Genomic DNA, 20139 nt, shown 5'->3' on the forward strand with positions numbered 1-20139 from the left:
CATGAAGAATAATGGCCCACTGATGAAATAGTGAGTAATGCACAGAAGCATACCTCATAAATATTTAGTTCTTAAGTTGGGGTATAATCTTACTCTTATCCCAACAGAAGCCACATAATACGAGCAAAATGTGTTAGCTTGCAACTCGAATAGTGAACACTTCAACAGAAAGTATTCGCTCTTTATACTTAATTAAGAGTTAAATAAAAACTAAATAAGCAACAACAAAGTTCAAGAAAGGACATGTTGAAACCAGTCTTCCTTTCCTTCAGCCCATATAAACACGAAACCAGATATACATAATGGCATCCTCAGACCAACTTGTTTGAACAAGCTGACACAAAATCTAGAACTCCCGCATTTGAAACAAAACCAAAAAAAAAAAAAGAGATAGCATATTCTTCTATCATGTTCACTGTTCTTCTTAAAGGAAAAAGAGATGTAAGTAATATTCTTACACATACTGTTCGATCAAAAAGCCACGTTCACATTTCCAAACCTGACAATTTTACCTCCTCTCTAAGTTTAAGAGTTGTCGAAGGATGGTGGCTGACCTGAGAAGGACGATACAGAAGCCAAAAGGGTAGGATTTGTTGAATGGTCATATTTACAACCAGGCCCAAACTTGCAAATGCCATAGCGGCTGTAGTATGAGCATAAACTTTGATCCTGAATGGCACAGACAGATTCAGAGTTAATAGATGCTTCATTTGAAAAGCAATTGATATTATTCCAACAACAAAAAAAAACAGCATTTATGTTACATTTTATCCCCATTATTAGTGTCGACAACTTGAATCTCTTATTTTTCCATTTAACTTGATCATGAACCATATCTCAAAATCAAGGCACTTTAATTATTTTATGTTTTCATTTTACCAACTCCATTTACTCCATTTGTGATCTTCTCTTGCACTTTCAAAGTCCTCATTGTGCACCAAAATACTCCTCACTGATTTTCGAATATAAACATTTCTGATTTTGTCTCCTCCATCTCCATTTCTAATAGGCTCATTCTACAAATATATTCTTTCTTAACAGGTAAACATTTAGCTCCATAAAGTATGACTAGTAGTACAGCTGTCTTCTAAAGTTTCCTATTTGGTTGAACAGGAACACGTCCATTAATTCCCTCCTCTATAAGTATCAATACTCTCCCCATGGTTTTATAAAATTGCCATTAATAATCTGATATAACCCTATGTGGGGAACATAAGCGCCAATAATAAAAAATTAACTATCCACCAAATCTTTCCTAACTACACACATTAATTCTCTTTCATATTTTACCTTAAAAACATAAAAATTGTTTTTATGAAATTTTTTTTCCCTTAAAAGTTTTTCTCTCTTTTGCCATGCGATTCTCCTTCCAATGCATCAATCAACTCCTATTTCTTACCTTTCAAAAATCCCCTAAGTTCCAAGAGACCAAATAAAATCTACTTTACTCGAGTAGCTAATTTAACTCCATTTGTCTAGCCTAGAGTAGAAACCCTAGCAAGTACTCACCTCTGGAGGGAGTTGTTGCAACATGTCAGTTCAAGAGGACAGATTAGACAAAAGGTGTGATTCACAATTCTGTGGGCCCTATGTATGAGATATACATAAAATTGGGGCAATATCAAAACAAATTTTCTACAGAGCACTTCCAATGGTGGTTGGGATAATTTTACTGTCCTCAAAAGACAATCTCATGGAATATAACGGTTGGAATCAAGTGAGAGGTCCAATATGTGAGAATATGGGTCCAGAGCTCTTAAAATGTATGCTGCATGCATACGCAAGAAGGCAAATACCGTCATCCACTAATCAGTAAAAGTAGCTATTGATGCATACAATCAATCAGACTAAGACAATGGAATCAACTTACGGGTCTTAAAGGCAGGCCCATGGGATTTAACTCACACTTTGAGATCCGGTCCTTCGGATGATGAAACTTACAACTTGATTTAAAATTACAGGTCCCATTTTTCATGAAATATGGACACTCCCGTTGGCCAGGTCTCTCGGGGAATTCTTCAACCAGAGTCTGTTTCTGATAGTGTGTAGAACCGTTTGCTTTCATGGCAGCATCACTCCTGATTGGAACTGAAGGTCGATATATATTCCCTTCTGCTCGATACAACGGGTTTAGTGGAGCCTAAATAAGCAACAAATGGTTAACAAGACTATAGGTGTGTTTAGCACATAAGATTTCCATGGAACTGAATTAAAAATGAATTCTGGAGTAATATTTTAAATTATTAAGCATAACAACCCCCATTTTGTTTGTTTCCCAACATAATATCTATTACAGAAAAACACAAACTATAAAAATAATATCTACCACTGAAAACTTTTTTTTTTTCATTTGCGGAAAGCAAGTAGTGCTGTTGGGTAGCAGTATCACCCAACAACTTTATCGAATCACAATGACATTAAAAATTATTGAAATCTTGCTTAAGATGATGGAAAGGTGTCAAGTTTTAAGAATTATTCACCAGAGATCCATTTGATTCCATATTTGGATGCATCCTTGGGGTAGGCGAAAACATCATTGGCACAAAAGACGGGGGGGCATCCAAATAAGAACTACTCTCATTCGAGGTTCTCGACGGAGACCAGGATGTAAAAGTTGGTTGTGGTGTGCCTGCTAAATGTAATGGAAGAGATCCCTCGTTCTGGTATCCTGAAAGAGGATCCAATCCTCCCACAGCAGTTGGATCAGGATGATGAAATTTGCAGTTAGTTGCAAATTTGCAGGAACCATTGCGCATGTAAAAGGGGCACTCTCTCTCTCCCTGTGAGGAAAAGAAAATATTCTCAATATTTCAGGATAACTAATCTTCATAGTACCTAGTCAAATGATAACGTAATTAATCTTAAAATGTCTTCTTTGAAGATAACAAGTGTTTCTTAAGCAAAGTTTAATAATTTCTTGTTTTTTCGACAAACAAGTTTAATGGAATTTTGAAAAGGGAAAAAGAAGAATTACCGGTCGGATAGGCAAGCCCAGAAAGTTAAGATCTAGTGGTGGATCAACCAAAGCTTTTACTCGAGAGTGATGATATTTACAAGCTTCTCCAAACTTACAACCTCCTACCCTTAGGTAATACTGTAACAATCATACAAGAACCATAAATAAAATAAACATAAATCATGACATGAGAAGACAATATATTTATATAAAACAAGGACAAAAGAAAATATCAAAGAGCACATTTGATCTCAGAATCACCTACAAGAGACATATTTCTATATCCTAGTTAAAGAAACGCCGAAGTCACTAACCTAACCATTACTTAGTCAACTTTTTAAAAAAAATTAAGTATTGCTTAATCAAATTCAAATGCAAAAATCCATTAGTCATTAACATGAATCACACAATTTTCGTTAGTATACATATAAATACAAATCTCATAGACAAAATACTATCCAACTTCAAAAAACATGATAAAATAACTTCTACCGACTTGTGAGGTGTCCAATAAATATGTTCGTGGGAACTCATGCATGATCTTTCAAGTTCCATGAAACACCAACCAAGAGACATAGCGAATCACACTCAATGCTTTGTGGTTGTCCTTATCATTTACTGTCTACAGAAAAGGGTATACATGTCTTTCACCATTCTTCAAAGAACAAACCAGGCAGTTGGGCAGCTATAGACTCCAAGCGATCCATAAAGACACATGGCATGTTCCGAAAGGGTATACATCTCCCAAGGGTGTATGATGCATTTTACTCATTTGGTGGACCTAAGAACCCTAGGTCAACTTGATTTCCATTTTTCACTAATCACATATGAGCATTTTTCATGTTAGACTTTGCATAATTCCATGGGCCATGGGTAGGTTTAAACCCATGAATCAAAGTTGCTAAGATCCAGGGGCGGAGCTAGTAAGGAGCTGGTGGGGGCAATTGCCCCCACAGAACTTTGAGACACCCCTATATTTTCAACTAATTACATGCCCCATTTGTCCCCACTCCCTCACCTCTCTCCCCATTTGCCCCCACACCCACACCTCCCTCCAATTTTTGCCCCCATAGACCTTTGAGACACCGCTATATTTTCAACTAATTACATACCCCATTTGTCCCCATTCCCTCACCTCTCTGCCCATTTGCCCTTACACCCTCACTTCCCTCCAATTTTTCCCCATAAAACTTTAAGACACCCCTATATTTTCAACTAATCACATGCCCCATTTCTCCCCATTCCCTCACCTCTCCCCATTTGCCCCCACACCCACACCTCCCTCCAATTTTTGCCCCCATAGACCTTTGAGACACCGCTATATTTTCAACTAATTACATACCCCATTTGTCCCCATTCCCTCACCTCTCTGCCCATTTGCCCTTACACCCTCACTTCCCTCCAATTTTTCCCCATAAAACTTTAAGACACCCCTATATTTTCAACTAATCACATGCCCCATTTCTCCCCATTCCCTCACCTCTCCCCATTTGCCCTTACACCCTCACCTCCCTCCAATTTTTGCCACCACAGAATTTTGAGACACTCCTATATTTTCAACTAATTACATACCCTATTTGTCTCCACCCCCTCACCTCTTCAATTTTTTGTTGATGACATTGTCTCTTGACCGGGACTTCTCAAATATTAATTGGAAATGATCTAAATATCATTTTCTTCAACTTCTAGCTAAAAACCTCTTAATTTCTCTCTAAAACCATTCATCTTCACTAAACAACTAACTATAGTTTGCCCCCACTACAGGAAAATCCTGGCTCCGCCCCTGCTAAGATCCAATGGCTAGAAACCACCGATCATGCTGATTTTATTTTCCTAGCTACATAGTGGAAATGATAAACATTTCAGAAGTTTTTTTTTTTTCCAAGCAGTATTACCACTCACAACCTTTGCCAATTTACTAAGTTGGCACCTTCATATAGTCACATCACATGGTATGTCAGTTGAATTGCACAGTAAGTGGAATAAGTAACATCTCCAAATAAAAGTACAAGACATAAGACATGAACCAAACACATATTTACAATTTTCATATTATATGTTTTACATATAACTATATAAATTCCAACTAAAGATCATATATTATCACCACAAGGGATGCCCAAACAAGCTTCAATGTATATTTCTTGGTATGCCTCTTTTTTAAGTATTTCCTGTTAAGTCTTGTCCTCATTCAACAAAAAAACAACTTAAAAGTGAATGAGCTCAGAAAAATAAATCTAAAACTCAAGAAACAGAAACGAAAAAAAAAAAAAAACAAGTAGCAAAAAGTGAACTAATAATAACCTTGCATTCTGGCACCCATGGCTCTCCTGAGTATTCTTCCTTTTCATTATCTTTTTCGTTAGCAACCTTAAGAAGTAGAATCAAGAATCAAACATAAATATATATAAAAAATAAAAATAAAAAGTGAGTATAACCCAATACACTTTGAATCAAGCTCGTAACCATACTCATCTCATATTTAGTAAAATCATGTATGAAAAGCAACAATCACCATTTCGATTAACAAAAATTTTAAAGAAACTAAACAATCTCTCCTACTTACTCATCCCCAATTTTAGCAAACAAATAATCTCATCAGCACCATACCAAATTCCTATATATAAACTAAAATGAAAAACTATCACACTGAGTTCTTTTTTTTTTTTTTCTTTTTTTAATTGAGTTATCCACATAGAACTCACCTCAACTGATTTTGGTGAATCTGGCGATGATCGAGTCTACATAATTGAAAAAATTATAATAATTAAAACTTTAATAGAAAATCTTACAAATACAAAAATACTTATTTCTTGAAATAAAATTCAAAAAAATAAAAATAAATAAATAAATAAAATAAAATCGGATGAATCTCAAAATCGAACGAAGGACCTGATTTTTCCTTACGAGAGGGTGATTGAATCTGCAGTTGGATCCATAACCACATATTCCAGTCCGAAGATAATACACACAATCAGGCTCGCCAGGTCTTAAAGGATACTGAAACTGACTGCTTTTCTCCTCCTCTGTCACAGTCTCCACTTCAAGCTTCACGTTCTCGTTCTCTTGTAACCCTAATTTCTGTAACTCTTCTTCATCTCGGACTTCATCGTTCTCTTGTAATTCTAACTTCTGAAACTCTCTATCTAGGGTTTCGATACTACTAACACGATCATCATCAAAGGCAATAGAAAAGGAACCTAACCCTAGATCATCCAGAGATTTCGAGACAAAAATTTCCTCACCGCCTCCCATTACGATCTCTCTCGCATTTCAAACCCTAACTTTTTTGTTCTCGATTTTTTTTCTTTCGGAAGAAGAAAGTGAAGTAGTAACGGAGAAGCAGAGATTGAAGAAGAAACGCCGCACTAGACTAGACCAATATATATGTGTGAGTGTGATGCTGTGATGCGTGCGCACTTACCAATGAGAATTACGTGTCAGATAGTGACATGTGGGAAGAAAAAATAGGTTAACCGGTTCGTTGGACAATAATGTGTCCAACGGCAATGGGCATTATAATTATTCTCTGGTTTAAAAAAAAAACATTTTAGGTAATTAAAAAAGTTTATTACCTTTGAATCGAAATACGATCTGATAAGATCTATGTTTTGGATTCGATTTGATTTGATATCTTATTGGATTGGATTTGGATCTACCATATCCCAATCTAATCTAACAAGGATTCAATCCAAAGAAATGTAGAAAATGTATAAATTATATTATATATTTATTTAAATATATGAAATTTATTTTTTCACCATTAAGGTTCCATGTGAAATATGGCATCTTTAGAATGTTTCTTTCACATTAGAATTCTATCTATAGAATACTTCTATTGCAATGGAATGTATCTTTGGAATATTTATGTTTACATCTTTTCCTTATATCTATAAAGATGTAATCTATGATGGAACAATAATCGAGGAAAACAATTCATTATTGTTTTATCAGTAGGTACTGAAGGATATCGTTATAATTGTTTTTGAACCCTTATCAAAGAGATGCAACAAAGTGTTCGGATTATTTGTGCAATGTCCTACTAAAATGCTTAGTGGCATGATCATAAGTTATGTCCTCCATCACAATGTCGAATGAAACTATTCATGAAATTGTGCGTCGTGTGAAATGTAGACCATCGTCATTTTTAACCGAGACTTAGGTTAAGTTTCATCTTAGAATCTTGTGGGGTTAGGAGTAAAACGTTATGAGGTTGACACATTTTGTTAGGCATGGAAAAGCATTGGGAACCCCAATTTCTTTCTTTGAATGATTTCTCCACCCAATCCTATCCCTTCATAGTGTTTTGCTTCTTGTTCATCGGAAGAATCAATTGACTTCTCCCTTCTTCATTAATTTGATGGAAAATGAACCATTTACCAATTGGAAAGCCAAACATCAAGTAAGTAACTTAACAAGGATAACTAAGTTGACATGTCGGAGTTGGTTGCTAGCACAACAAGGTGGTGCCATTTTAAACATATGAAATTTTTTTAGATTTTGTATTTCAAACCAGATATGACAATATCCACATCCAATATGATTGTTATTGTATCAAGTCAAGATCTTAATACTGAGATCTAGTAATAATCCGATCTGATAAGAATCTAATCCAACGCTTATTGGATCAATTACGAATTCAATTTGATCCTACTGGATAGGTACCAAATCGAGCCCCCCAAGACAATCCATTGATAATCCTACCTATTAAGATGTGAACGTATCCATTTTATAAACAAACCTATCGAGTTTAGAGGCTTCAACCTTAGAATTGGAGAGATGGCCAAGACCATACCTCAAGAAGTGAATGTTTCAAGTTCGAATTCCCTTGGGGGCTACCCTTAGGGATTTATCCTAGAAATTGCCTCGCATGTGTGGGAGGAAGGGATTGCATATGCTTCAAAGATTAGTTGAGTGCTCTAAGAGACCCCATTACCTCGGTTTAAAAAATGAATTATAAAACAAAATTTAGAGGATCCAGTCGACATGGTTTTGGATTCAATAATGACACTGACAGACGGATCTAAACGGGCCTAACCTGTGTTACTTAATTGGCACTTAAGGGACCGAATTAGTTCACGGTACGATTTGCTCTTGGGTCATTAAAAATAGCTAACCAAGCTTACTTTATTATTTTACACTAATTTTTTCATCCCCTCCACATATTAATAAATTTTAGGCATCCCCCTAATTTTTCAAACTGATAGCATGTCCCTTTGATTTTAGTCTATAGTAATAAACAGATGAAAATGAATCAAATACCCTAATTTTCAACTAAAAAATTCTGATTTTTTCTCCCCCACCATCTTTAACATCTTTTTTCCCTACTCATCACTTCAACCTACAATTATCCGCATCTCTTATACCCATACAAATTGGATTCATTCTTGATTGGCAAACCGTGAATCATGAACCCAAATTCAAACCAAGCAAACCCACAAATCAGGTAACATATGGCCTGACAACTAGGGCTGTCAATTTAGCCTTTTAACTCGCCCCAACAAAAAAAAAAAAAACAAGTTTTACTCTGCAAAGGTAGGGCCTAGCAATAGCCAACCTATCTAACCCATCACTAGCTTGTATATATGCATGTTATCTATAATTAGATTTGTAATTTTGTAAAAGAAAAAATAACTAAACTATTTCACCTCGTCAATTTTCTAGAGAGCTTCTATTGCCACACCAACTTTTACTAATGCTAATTCTTTGGTGATGTACAAATGAATGGGTGGCGTTAGCAAAAGTTGATGTGGTAATAGAATCTCCTTTTCATATACTTAAGTTTTCCAACAATGATTTCAATTCAAACGATTTTTTTTATCGTGGATGAAGAATGGAAATGATATACTTATCATTTTGAACTTTTAGATGTATTTTTATTTATTTACTTCGACGATTTATAACAAAAAATGAATTTGGGATTTTCTATTGTTTTACTTCTTTTTCAGATGAAAATCTATTAATGATGATTCTTTTGATTTGAAATCATCTACATAAGTCGTTATGTCAAATTTTTGGTTAATCTTTTCATGTATTTTAGTTGGAAAAACTCGAAAAAAAAAACAAAAAACAAAACAAAAATGGGTGAATTTTACAGCGTTGGGTTTGACATTTTTTATTTTTTGAGTTCAATATTTTTATTGTCGAGTTTGATTTTTTTTTGAAAAATTTGTCGAGCTCACCAATTTTAATTTATTACCGAGTTCACCAATTTTTATTTTATTTTCAAACTCATCAATTTTAATTATTGTTGAGCCCACCACTTTTTATTGTTCAGTTCGACAATTTATAAAAAAAGTTGAACTTAAAAATAAAAATTGTCAAACTTGACACTATAAAATCCACCCATTTTCATTATTTTTTTGAGTTTTTCCAACATAATACATGGAAAAATTGACTTAAAACTTGACATAATGACTTGTGTAGATGATTTCAAACTAAAAGAATCATTCTTGATCGATTTTCATCTGAAAATGAAACAAAAGAATTAAAAAACTTTAATTTTTTACATGTATCTTCAAAATGCTTGAAAATGATTTTTCTTCTTTCTCAAATCTTTTCCATTAGAAAGAAGTCTCCAAAATTTGATCGGGATATTGAAAATTCAAATTTTTGGGATAAAAATGGTGAGTTTGAATGGTTAGGGAAGTTTCAACATTTCAATTGTGAGAAATGTCTAGAGTGACGTTTAAGGACCGATTAGAAAAGAGGGATTTACTAAATGGATTATTTAGCTAACCCCTAAAATTCAAGGACTAATTAGAAAGAAAACCTTTCGTCAGGGATCATTAAGTAATTCCTCAACTGAATTAATCGAGTTGACTCGATAAACTCCCAAGTTGATCCTATCAAATTTTAGGATCAAACAACCTGAGTCGACTCGGCACATTTGAAAAGTCCAACTCAAGTGTTAAACAGCTCCAAAGAGTATCCAAAGAGAAGAACCCAAATCACAAAAAACTGAGTCTTTGGTCAAATTTAGAGTCCCTTTCCGTACGTAAAGAACTAAAGCCGCCAAAGAAACTAGAGGTTGAAGCTGGACTCCAAAATATCTTTATAGCTTTGATTGATCAAAAGATTCCAAAATATTAACTAATAATGGGAAGCTGTGCAGTGGAAGGAGGATGTCCGAGCGATTACATCGCTGTATCTATATCTGCTTTGTCCATGATTCTGTTTGTTTACTAAAACCCGTTCTTCTTTTGTTCTATTTGGTTGTTTGAATCAAAATCTTTGATGGGTATTTTTGGTTTATTATTGTTTTTTTTTTAATCCTATTTTTATTACTAACGAAGTAGTGGTAAATTGGTAATGGGTCTTCTTTAGAGTGGAATTAGAACTTTGAAGAAGATTTTTTTTTTTTGAAAGGTTAAATAAATAAATAAATAAGGTTTTAACTGAATTGGAGGTTTATTTGAAATAATGGTTTAATGTTTTGTTCCAATTAATTTATGTTTTGATGGATCTTTTAATTTTTTAATTTTTTTAATGATATTTAGTGAATTAAAGAACACCATCTTATGACTCCAGTCTTTTTATTTGTTTATGTTCTTTCATTGTGTTAGTTCTTGGTGAATTAGAGAATGGTTGGTAGTTTTTGGGTTCTTTGTGTAATTATTTAAACTTAAGCATTCATAAGATCATAGAATGGCCATGGTAGATGGTAGTATGTTGAGATGGATGAACAGTAAGACTAAGCAAGTTGAAAGTAGAAATTATTATATTTGTGGTAATCTAGGAGTAGGGAATCGATTAGGATTGTTTGATAGGTACAATGAGACCAACGGCAATGTTTGTTTGTTTTTTTAATTACTGGGCTCTTTGATGAAAACTGAAGGATATAAAAAAATATATCTAAACACTCCATGCCTTGACATAAGATTCGGCCTTAGCATTTAAGATGAAAAAGGTTTTGGGTTACCAATCCCAATATTTCTGATGTGGCATAGATGTCGATGGTACTAGGTTTTTGATAAATTATTGTTAAGTCGTGGTTGAGTGGAGAGGGGTTTGTGAGCGAATTTGATGAAAAATTCGAATAGTAAGCATTTTAGAAAAAGGAACAAGGCCCTTATAACTTCTAAGTGGTTGTGGAGGTTAGGGAATTGTCGGAGTAGCAATAGAGGAGGTTGGTTCTTGAGAAAGTATGTAAGTGATGAACAGCATGGGCATGTATAAACGTCAATAGAGATAGAGGTTCAAGAGCTTCACAATTCATATGTAAAGAAGACACATTTAAGATTAAAAATTTGAGATTGGAATTTGTGGTTTTATGATCGTTGACGAGAAGGGTTGGATAACAGTGGATCCTTTTCATATCTATTTGGCATTAAGGATTTCATCCAAGCACAATTTACAACTCATGTAGAAGGCATTTAATCATGTAAGGCAAATTTTCAAGTGCAATTCGTTGTGCCCCAAGGAAGAGTTTTATGTGGAGATGTGCTTGCTGAAGTGACAAAGTTAAGTTCTTATCAACTGAGAGAACATAATTAAAATAAAAAGGAAAGTGTATTATGTTGACAATTCTTCACGATGAATTGGAATAAGAATTATTAAGGAGAGAAAAGGTGAAAATCAATAAATCGATAGTATTGTTAAGGAAATATTCGAATGTTCTTTTCCTATGGTCATGGAAATTTTTGGAAACTATCTTCTATATGTTGGCTAATTGTTTTTTTTTATATATATATTTCCTTCTTAGGCTTCTTGCTCGTTCAACTTTACCCTTCCTGGTTCACAAGATTCCTCGTACTAAAGGCAGCGGTTTCTGGTTTCCGTGTCTTCAAATTTTTGCAAGCTTCAACCTTCTATTGTCTATAGTGGTAAATTGGCATGGTTGTTCAATACAAACTTTTCTTTAGTTGTATTTTAAGGACACTCTTTTGGTTAATAAACTTCATAATGCATGCAGATGGCCTCCAATTTTTTGAGGTTGAAAAAGAGGCATTGGTGGCAGTCTTGCTATATTTGGGCAGGTTATTTACTTCTTTGTTTATTATTGCCACCTTTCATTTGTTTCAATTCCATATTGGTTATAGTTAGTGAACATATGTTTTAATTCTATTGCATTTCCAGGCTGGTTTGAAGGTCCAATGGGGTTTGGTTTGTTGATGAGCTCTCGCATTGTGCAGGCGTTCAAACTGTATCACTTGTTTGTCAAGTAAGTAAATACTAAAATCAGAACAATACCAATGGGCCTGAACCCTAGGGCACACTTGACCCCCCCAACTGACATTTGAATTGCTGGAATCCTTAAGTTTGAAAATTGAGAAAAAATGTTAAATGTTGAGTAGTTACAACCAACATCCAATTGCTCTGATTTTCATGCTATGCCATACTTGAGAGGTGGACCAGTGATTGAACATCGTGTATTTGAGTCAGTGGGTCACTTTCTCTACGAAACATTTCCTTGGAACTTCTTGTGGTTGTTTCTCTATCATTTTCTTCATAGTTACAAAGTCGGGGCAAAACAAAAATATTTTTTTAAGCATAAAAAACATTAAAACATATGTATTTCATATATTAAATAATAATAAAAACAGTTAAAAAATGCTAAAAAAAATAATAATCTGTGACTTTTTTTTTCAAAAAATCGTCAATTAAATCATGATTTAATCTACCGCGGTTTTTTTCTGCAAAAAAATGCAGATTTTTGTCACTATGATATGCTTACAATGTTGAGCTATTCTATGTCGTCTGATGGAGGCAGTAATATTAATGATTTTGTGCTATAACACTGATCTCTGGTCCACTTATTTACTATTTACTTTTAGGCGGCGTTTACCACCAATCAGATCAGCTATCTTACTTCTGTTGTTTCTCTTCCCATGGATTGCTGCGGCTACATGTAAGTGTTATGACATTGAAATAACTTTTGACTTGAAGAATTTGATTTGGACAAATTGTTGGAAGAAATGAGCTTATGCTTTAAGATTTTGTGTTCATTTCTATGTCCATCTTCTCAAAGCTTATCTCGTCTTTGTTTGTTTTATGAATATCATATCCGTTTATACATATACTTCTATGAAGGAACAATTACTGCCCATATGTTTGCATAGTCCATTTTATTTTCTTCCAGCTATTTCTTACGAGCCTTACTCCCTAAACGTGTGCATTCCGTAGTCAGTACTTTCAATTCATTCTCTACACCCTCTTAACTTGGAGAATGAAGGCCATATAAAAAGTGTTCTTTCTCGGTGAGTCCTGTCTTCCATGACAAACAGCATGGTGAGTCATCGTGTTTACTTCCTGAATATTTTTATAAGCATGGTTTAAAGTTTCATACTGTTTTGGAATGTTTCATCTGATACATTCTGGTTTTGGCCGAGTCCGGAATGGAACATTGACCTTGAAACATGTTTTGGATTGTCTCGGTTTTTCTCCTGTCCAAAACATTGACTGGAGACTTGAGTTGAGATTTTAAACCTTAGTTATAAGATCATTTGAAGATCTATTGTTCCTTGACCTTTCTGATCAGCTCATGTGAGGGTAAATGCTTTTCTCATGGAGGCCAAACCATTACTGTCGTTCAGGAACAATTTCTTAGCCGTTCAGGAACAATTTCAGCCTCAAATTGAATGTGTTGAACATCAGAAGAATTGGCAGAACCTTGGTTAAATCAAACCACTTGATATTTAGCATCAAGATTGTGGATGTCTTCCCATATTATCAATATGTTCGTAGAATATAATTATTATTCCCATTAGTCTTCCTCCAAGCATTTTACAAAATCTTCACCCTACCGGCATATGTACCCACATATATATATATATATATATCTTCGCCCTGTATTGCTAAGAGGGCACCTTTGGAAAATTTCTAAGTGGGGTTTATCAGGACGTGTTTTTTTACTAATGAATCGGTATTCAAAATCATTCCATTCGGAATCCCTTGCTCTATCGAAGCGTCGGACTTCTAAATTTTCATAGGGCCCCCCTGGAATTCCTTCCAAAGCTTGTTGAATAATTTTTATGGATTCCATCATTTCACTGATTCGGACTAAATAACGAGCTAATGAATCTCCTTCTTTTTGCCATTGGACTTCCCAATCAAATTCGTCGTAACACTCATAATGATCAACTTTCCGAAGATCCCATTGAATTCCCGAAGTATGCTAGCCCAAGCCCATCTGGAAGTTGGAGTTGGATTGAGCTCGTCCAAGTTTCACCCTCATGAAGAGACACCTTTGCGCAAGGTTTACAGAAGATAGCGTGACCGATGTGGCCATGTCTTTCAATGTTTGTTGTATAGTATGGAAGGACAACACTAGACAAGGAGGGAGCTCCTATCATACTACCAAAATAAGTTGAGCAAAGCATACACAACAAAACATCTCAACCTGCTGAAGTAGGGTCAATTCTAATACCATTCTTATGTGTTTTAAATCTGCTGGTTTCCACTCTGTCTGCGTGAATGTAATAGCCTAAGGGTATGTTTGATTGCACATGGAAAATGTGGTGGAAAATCAATTTCCAAGGAAAATGATATTTTTCATGTGTTTAATTGCATTTTTCCATGGAAATTCATTTTCCACCATAATCAAAATGTCCATCAAAACATGGATTTCACTTTCCTACCCATATGGATGGGAAAGTGAAATCCATCTAAAGTTTTCATCCCCAAAATATCTTTCTTCTTCTTCCCTATCACCATCACACTCAACCTCATTGTCATCGTCGTCGCCATCACCATCACCACCGTTGTCGTCGCCACCATCGCTGTCACCATTGTCGGCCTCTCTCTCTCTCTCTCTCTCTCTTCTTCCCTCACCTCCGCCACCACCACCACATACTCCCCTCTTCTTCCTCACTTACCTCCATCGACGTCGCCACCACCACCACTACATCCTCTCCCCTCCTTCTTCCTCCTCATCTTCTTCTTCCTCTTCTTCTTCTTCTTTTTTTCCCTCTTCTTTCTTCCAAAGTAACATCAAACAATAGATTTAACTTTTCCATACTTTCCATTTTTCCACCACCATTTTTCCATGGATTTTGAAATCCGTGGATTTTGATTTTCCATGCAATCAAACATACCCTAAGCTCAAACCCCCCTCAGGAATGGTAAGCAGTTCAGTGTTTTAAAACTAAAAAATGTGGCTTGCTTGAAAGAGCTTATGGCTGATTTTTTTATTTGTTTTTGATAGGCAAAGAAATTTTTACTAATAAAAACAAAGAAGATACAAGGTGCTCGAGATGAACCACCAAGAGATAAAAAGAAAAAAACTACATAGTCCGGCTAAACAACTTCTAAATTACAAACAGATCCCACCTTACTAGGAGATCTTTAAATAATACCCCCCTAAATACATTAAAGACTTTACCCCCCCCCCCCCCCCCCAACACACACACACACACAAAAAAAGAAAGAAAAAAGGTAAGATTGAGATCACGTTGTCCTGTAAGGAGCATTCTTTGTCTTCAAAGATGCGTCTATTTCATTCCTTCCATAAACCCCAACAAATAGCAAAAGATGTCAGGCTCCATATACTCTTCACATCTTTAAAAGAAATGCCCCAGTACAACCAAGACTCGAACAACAGGCGGAGGTTTATCTCCTCTTTGTTGTTACCAATATGCAGGATATTTTAATTGTTTTCCATCTAACCAGATTCTTCTTTTTCTTCCTGTTTGCATTGTTTTCACATAATGCTTGTTTGTAACATTAGTAACAGTAACAAAAATGGTTACCATCTATGATGTAGTTCTTCATATAAAGAAGCCTCTGAATACTCGTTGCCACTTAAGGAGTCAATGGGTCATCCCGGTTGTTATCCTCCACATGTTGTACATTGCTATTATGGTTAGCATCACCCGAGCTATTCGGCATATCGAGTTCAGATTTCATGAATTCAAAGACCTTTTGCAGGGAATTATTGTCTCCACCATGGTCATTGGTATGTTTTTTTTTTTTGCTTTGCTTCCGTATGAGGTTTTTTATTATGTGAAAGAAGGAACTATATAACAAGGCAGTACCTTATTATCTGCAATGGGCTCTCTCCTCTATGCATACAGAAAGAGAAACCGATGGTGTGGATGATTTTGTGTTAACAATGTTGTTACTGCATCATGTCCATTTAAGATGTGATCCATTGTTTGGACATTGAAATGATAATATATTACTTCATGGTGACTGGAAACTAGTGTTTCAATCATATTTTCTTCCGAGGCCAGAGGTGTCACTTGTTTTTTTTTTTTTTCCTTCCCATAGTTCATTTAATTGCACTTATCAATATAATTTATAAAGGGGAATGCTAACTTCCAAGGTGTCATGGGGACATTAGCATTCTCCATCACATTTACTTTGCCATAATACCCCTGCCAATTTTGTTTTTTAGTGAACAAAACCAGGATATGTTGTTCTTTTACATAAAAAATACTAAGAGCATTTTAGTCTTTAGATTTAAATGCCTTGTTTTCAGTAAATGCTTTGACAATCAATGTCAACAAGTATTTATTATGTAAAAGGCCAAGGGATAATTAGAAAGTGAATGTGGTGGAGAATGCTATCGTCCCTATGAGGTCTTGGACGTTAGCATTCCCCATTTATAAATGGATGTTCAATTAGATCTACTTAAATAACGTATATACACAACTTTGATTATTTATGAGTCAAAATGAAATTTTCATAGCCCATTAGTGTTGGTTGTGGCTTGTTAGTGATTGTGGCAGTTTATGCATTAACAATCGGGTTCTGCTGAAGCAAACACATGTACTCACACAAGTGACTATATACAATCAGTTGGTATACAGCAAAAGAAGGGGTGATGCATCATCACACAAATGAATTTATGCAGTCAATTGTTTGACCATATGAAAGAAAGGATGATGCATCCAAGGATGTTTGTTTGCATCCTTGTATTTAAGCTTCATGAGCATTGTTCTTTCTTATTATCACAAATACTGCCATTTAAACAATATTCTTCTCTTTCTTGCCTTGCAGGAGTATGGGTTGCTTCTTATATCATGAATGAAGTCCATGACGATATTTCAGGGCTTCAAGTTACCTCCAGATTTTTGCTGCTCGTATCAGTACGTCATTTTGTAACATTCTTTTATACCTTTTTATTCCCGGGCTTGTGTTAGTAATCTAAATGCTTCTAATTGTTGAAATGAGTTTACTTATTTAATTGCTTCATCTTGTATCGAACAAACTCTTCTAAGTTCTTTGGTTGTACTTTCTAACATGTCTCAGGGTGTTCTTATTTTCCACACAGGCAAGTATTCTTGTACTTGCTTTCTACTCAATATCAATTTCTCAACCATTGCTCTCACAAATGAGCTTAAGGAGAAGGGATCCGCAAGAGTTTGAGACTATGGGTCAAGCTTTGGGTATACCAGATAGTGGATTACTTTCACATAGGGGACCCACTCTGAATATAGACCGTAATGAACCTTTGGATAAGCTGCTTCTGAACAAAAATTTCCGTCAGTCCTTCATTGCCTTTGCGGACAGGTTGGTTTATATTATGTTTAGCAGTCTGACTAGCCTTACTAAGTTAGTAAGGATTCCACCCTTACTAAGGGTCCTTGGGTTCACCTTATGGAATCCATGATCCGATGCTTTGGGGTTGTAGAGGACAAAATTCTATGAACTTTCCTAAAAAGAATAAAATAAAAAACTATTAGTTTTTTACCGTTGAATTTTAATTTTAAATTTAGGAGTTCCGTGGAATGGTAGCAGTCCATTTTCACAACCTTGGATAAAGCCCAAATATATATATATATATATATATATATATATATATATATATATATTTTTTTTTTTTTGCATCTGAGTTTTTCCATGAAATCTAGAGGGCTGTGTTGTTGGATTTCCAACGTGGTAATCCATTTTAGCAAAATGACCCTTAGTAAGGCTTAAAATCTTACTAAGTTAGTAAGGAAAGTGTTCTTCTATGTTTATAATATAAATGTGTGTATCAGTACTTCAGACCTACAAGATTGATCCTTCTCAAGAGAAGAAATAACATTACTTTTTTTCCCCTCCTATAATTACAGTTGTTTGGCTGGGGAGAGTGTACATTTCTATGATGAAGTACACGAGCTTGGTAAGATACCTATCGATGACCCTGTAAGAAGGGTATATATGGCACGTCACATTATTGAGAAGTACATTGTTGCAGGTATGTTCTTCCCAACTTTCCATTTATGGATGTTTGCTCCCGCATTTTGCTTCATCTGCTTTTGAAGATGGAATGACCTTTCATGCAAGTCTTAGACAAACTAATTTTGTGTAGACTTTAAAGTGACCATCGAACCTTTGTACATTTTCATCAACACAGATATACCTATCAATGTGCCACCTCTGTACATAATTGGTAAAGATAATGTCATTTAACTAAATAAATTTTAAAAATACCATCAATTTTTTTTAGCCAAATTGATGGGCAACCTTGAATGTTCTTTTAGAGTGAAAAGAAAGGAATTTTGATTTTATTTTCTTACCTTAAAAATCCGAAAGATTATAATGAATCTAGTTTAGTGCCACCATATATCCATGTAGATTTTCTGCATTTACATTTATTTGTAATACCAATATAACTTGGATTTTAAAGACAATATTGTATTACAGAGAAAACAACCTTTTACCAAGAACAATTTCAACATATAAAATCTTTTGGCTTGAGAAATTCTAATGGAGAGAACGTATTACATTTAAGAATCTCCAAAAACCAAGCAAATGTGCACAAAAGCTTTAAGTACTTAGGCACTCTCGTAAAACGGAACTCTTCAATCTATATGCTTGAATGAACTTGACCCCACAAGTTTCTCTCACTCTGCATTCCATGCTAATTGTTGATTTTTTATATTATGCAATATTCAGGTGCGGTGATGGAGGTGAACATATCTCACCGAACCCGTCAAGAAATTTTGGGTACTCTCGACTTGGTGCACCCCAGTCTCTTTAATAATGCCGTAAATGAGCTGATGCAATTAATGAAAACTGTAGGTTTTTTGTTTGTGTTCTCGTGAATTTTAACTTGAATAATGATTTTCTGATGCCCCCTCCGACATACACTCCCTTACACCCCCTGATGGCATGTGCTAGAACCATAGATCTTTTCCCTCGGGATACACATATTTATGGGGATGTGCATGTGTGTATCCCGAGGAAAAAGATCTATGTTTCTAGCCCATGCCATGTCAGGGAGCATATGTCAGAGGGGGCGTCAGAAAATCACAACTCTTTTACCTTTATTGGCAATAATGAACGTCTCTAACTATGGTTATTGGTTGATGAAGAACCTGGCAAAAGATTACTGGTCGTCAATGTTCTTTGTGAAGTTCCAAGAAGAATCAAGTACACAATCAGAAAACCAAGAGTTCATCGAGCGGTTAGCTGGGTGGGACTTCTCTCCTAGGCTAAGTTCGGTTCATGGTGCTGATGATCCCTTTCACCAAGAACATCCCTCGAAGGGCTCAGGCCATAGGTGTGATATTGACAACACAGACACTCAATGAATTGTGAACTTTCTCAGATTTTATTAAATGAGTTCAGTTCGGCCCTCTGGGCATGTATTGTTCAAGGTTAGGACTCAAGAGGCAGATTTGATACCGACAATCAGCAAGATCGAGGTGTATATGTACTGTAGAAACTAGATGTAAAACACAATGTAGGATTTATTAAATCAAAAGAAAAGAGAACAAACAAAGATGCGTGAAGAATGATTTCAAATATATAGAAATTAATTGGCACATGTTAGTATCTCAATTCATTGCAGAACAGAGTTGTACAGATATTGCACATCCAGAGGGCTTGGATTCACCACATACAGAGAAAATAGAGGTTATATTACGGCACACCAATTATTAAAATGGGCGTGTTGAAGGCAACCCACGAATTGATAAGAACCAACGAAACAAGGACTGATCCTAACAGGTTTTTTTCTGTTTCTCAATGATCAACGGGTCTTACTATAGATGAGTAGGGATAAGAAAAGGCGATACCCTCATGTAACATGGTTAATCTCATCGGACTAATGATATGTACCAAAATTTGGTGTCGCGGTTGTAAAAGTGTGCAACCTCATCGCACAAGCTAGACATGCTTGGTTCCTCTAAATACAATCTCGCATAAGTGCCCTACATGGTGGCAATAATCATTCTTTTGTAAGATTGAGGAAGCTTAGAATGGGGTCTCTTCTTTCGACCGCCAAGCCCTACTCTCTGTCATGCCCCGTG

The 20139-nt window shown here is 35.3% G+C and overlaps 2 protein-coding genes across 6 annotated transcripts; one reads left to right on the top strand and one right to left on the bottom strand.

Moving 5' to 3' along the window:
- Nucleotides 1–160: 160 nt before the first annotated feature.
- On the bottom strand, nucleotides 161–6312 carry LOC147405498 (Zinc finger C-x8-C-x5-C-x3-H type family protein). 3 transcript variants are annotated; one of them, XM_086433255.1, is made up of 7 exons: nucleotides 5864–6312; nucleotides 5662–5697; nucleotides 5261–5326; nucleotides 2975–3094; nucleotides 2481–2780; nucleotides 1871–2140; nucleotides 161–669 (listed from the first exon to the last, which is right to left on the bottom strand). In XM_086433255.1, exons 1-7 carry the CDS (start codon nucleotides 6209–6211, stop codon nucleotides 526–528), a joined length of 1284 nt encoding a protein of 427 aa, XP_086289381.1. In that variant the 5' UTR covers nucleotides 6212–6312; the 3' UTR covers nucleotides 161–525. The 3 variants fall into 3 exon arrangements, with proteins under 3 accessions (XP_086289381.1, XP_086289380.1, XP_086289382.1); XM_086433254.1 differs by having other exon boundaries at nucleotides 5849–6311; XM_086433256.1 differs by lacking the exon at nucleotides 5662–5697 and having other exon boundaries at nucleotides 5849–6312.
- Nucleotides 6313–9853: 3541 nt separating this feature from the next.
- On the top strand, nucleotides 9854–19653 carry RGS1 (REGULATOR OF G-PROTEIN SIGNALING 1). 3 transcript variants are annotated; one of them, XM_086433252.1, is made up of 12 exons: nucleotides 9901–9985; nucleotides 10071–10131; nucleotides 11661–11781; nucleotides 11871–11934; nucleotides 12035–12119; nucleotides 12733–12806; nucleotides 15660–15851; nucleotides 16898–16986; nucleotides 17172–17410; nucleotides 17956–18080; nucleotides 18782–18903; nucleotides 19201–19653. In XM_086433252.1, exons 2-12 carry the CDS (start codon nucleotides 10124–10126, stop codon nucleotides 19417–19419), a joined length of 1338 nt encoding a protein of 445 aa, XP_086289378.1. In that variant the 5' UTR covers nucleotides 9901–9985; nucleotides 10071–10123; the 3' UTR covers nucleotides 19420–19653. The 3 variants fall into 3 exon arrangements, with proteins under 3 accessions (XP_086289379.1, XP_086289378.1, XP_086289377.1); XM_086433253.1 differs by lacking the exon at nucleotides 10071–10131 and having other exon boundaries at nucleotides 9854–9985; XM_086433251.1 differs by lacking the exon at nucleotides 9901–9985 and having other exon boundaries at nucleotides 9992–10131.
- The last annotated feature ends 486 nt before the right edge of the window (nucleotides 19654–20139 follow it).

The sequence above is a fragment of the Akebia trifoliata genome, chromosome 3 (assembly GCF_017979445.1).
Source record: "Akebia trifoliata isolate Shusen 1 chromosome 3, ASM1797944v1, whole genome shotgun sequence".
Taxonomy (NCBI): Eukaryota; Viridiplantae; Streptophyta; class Magnoliopsida; order Ranunculales; family Lardizabalaceae; genus Akebia; species Akebia trifoliata.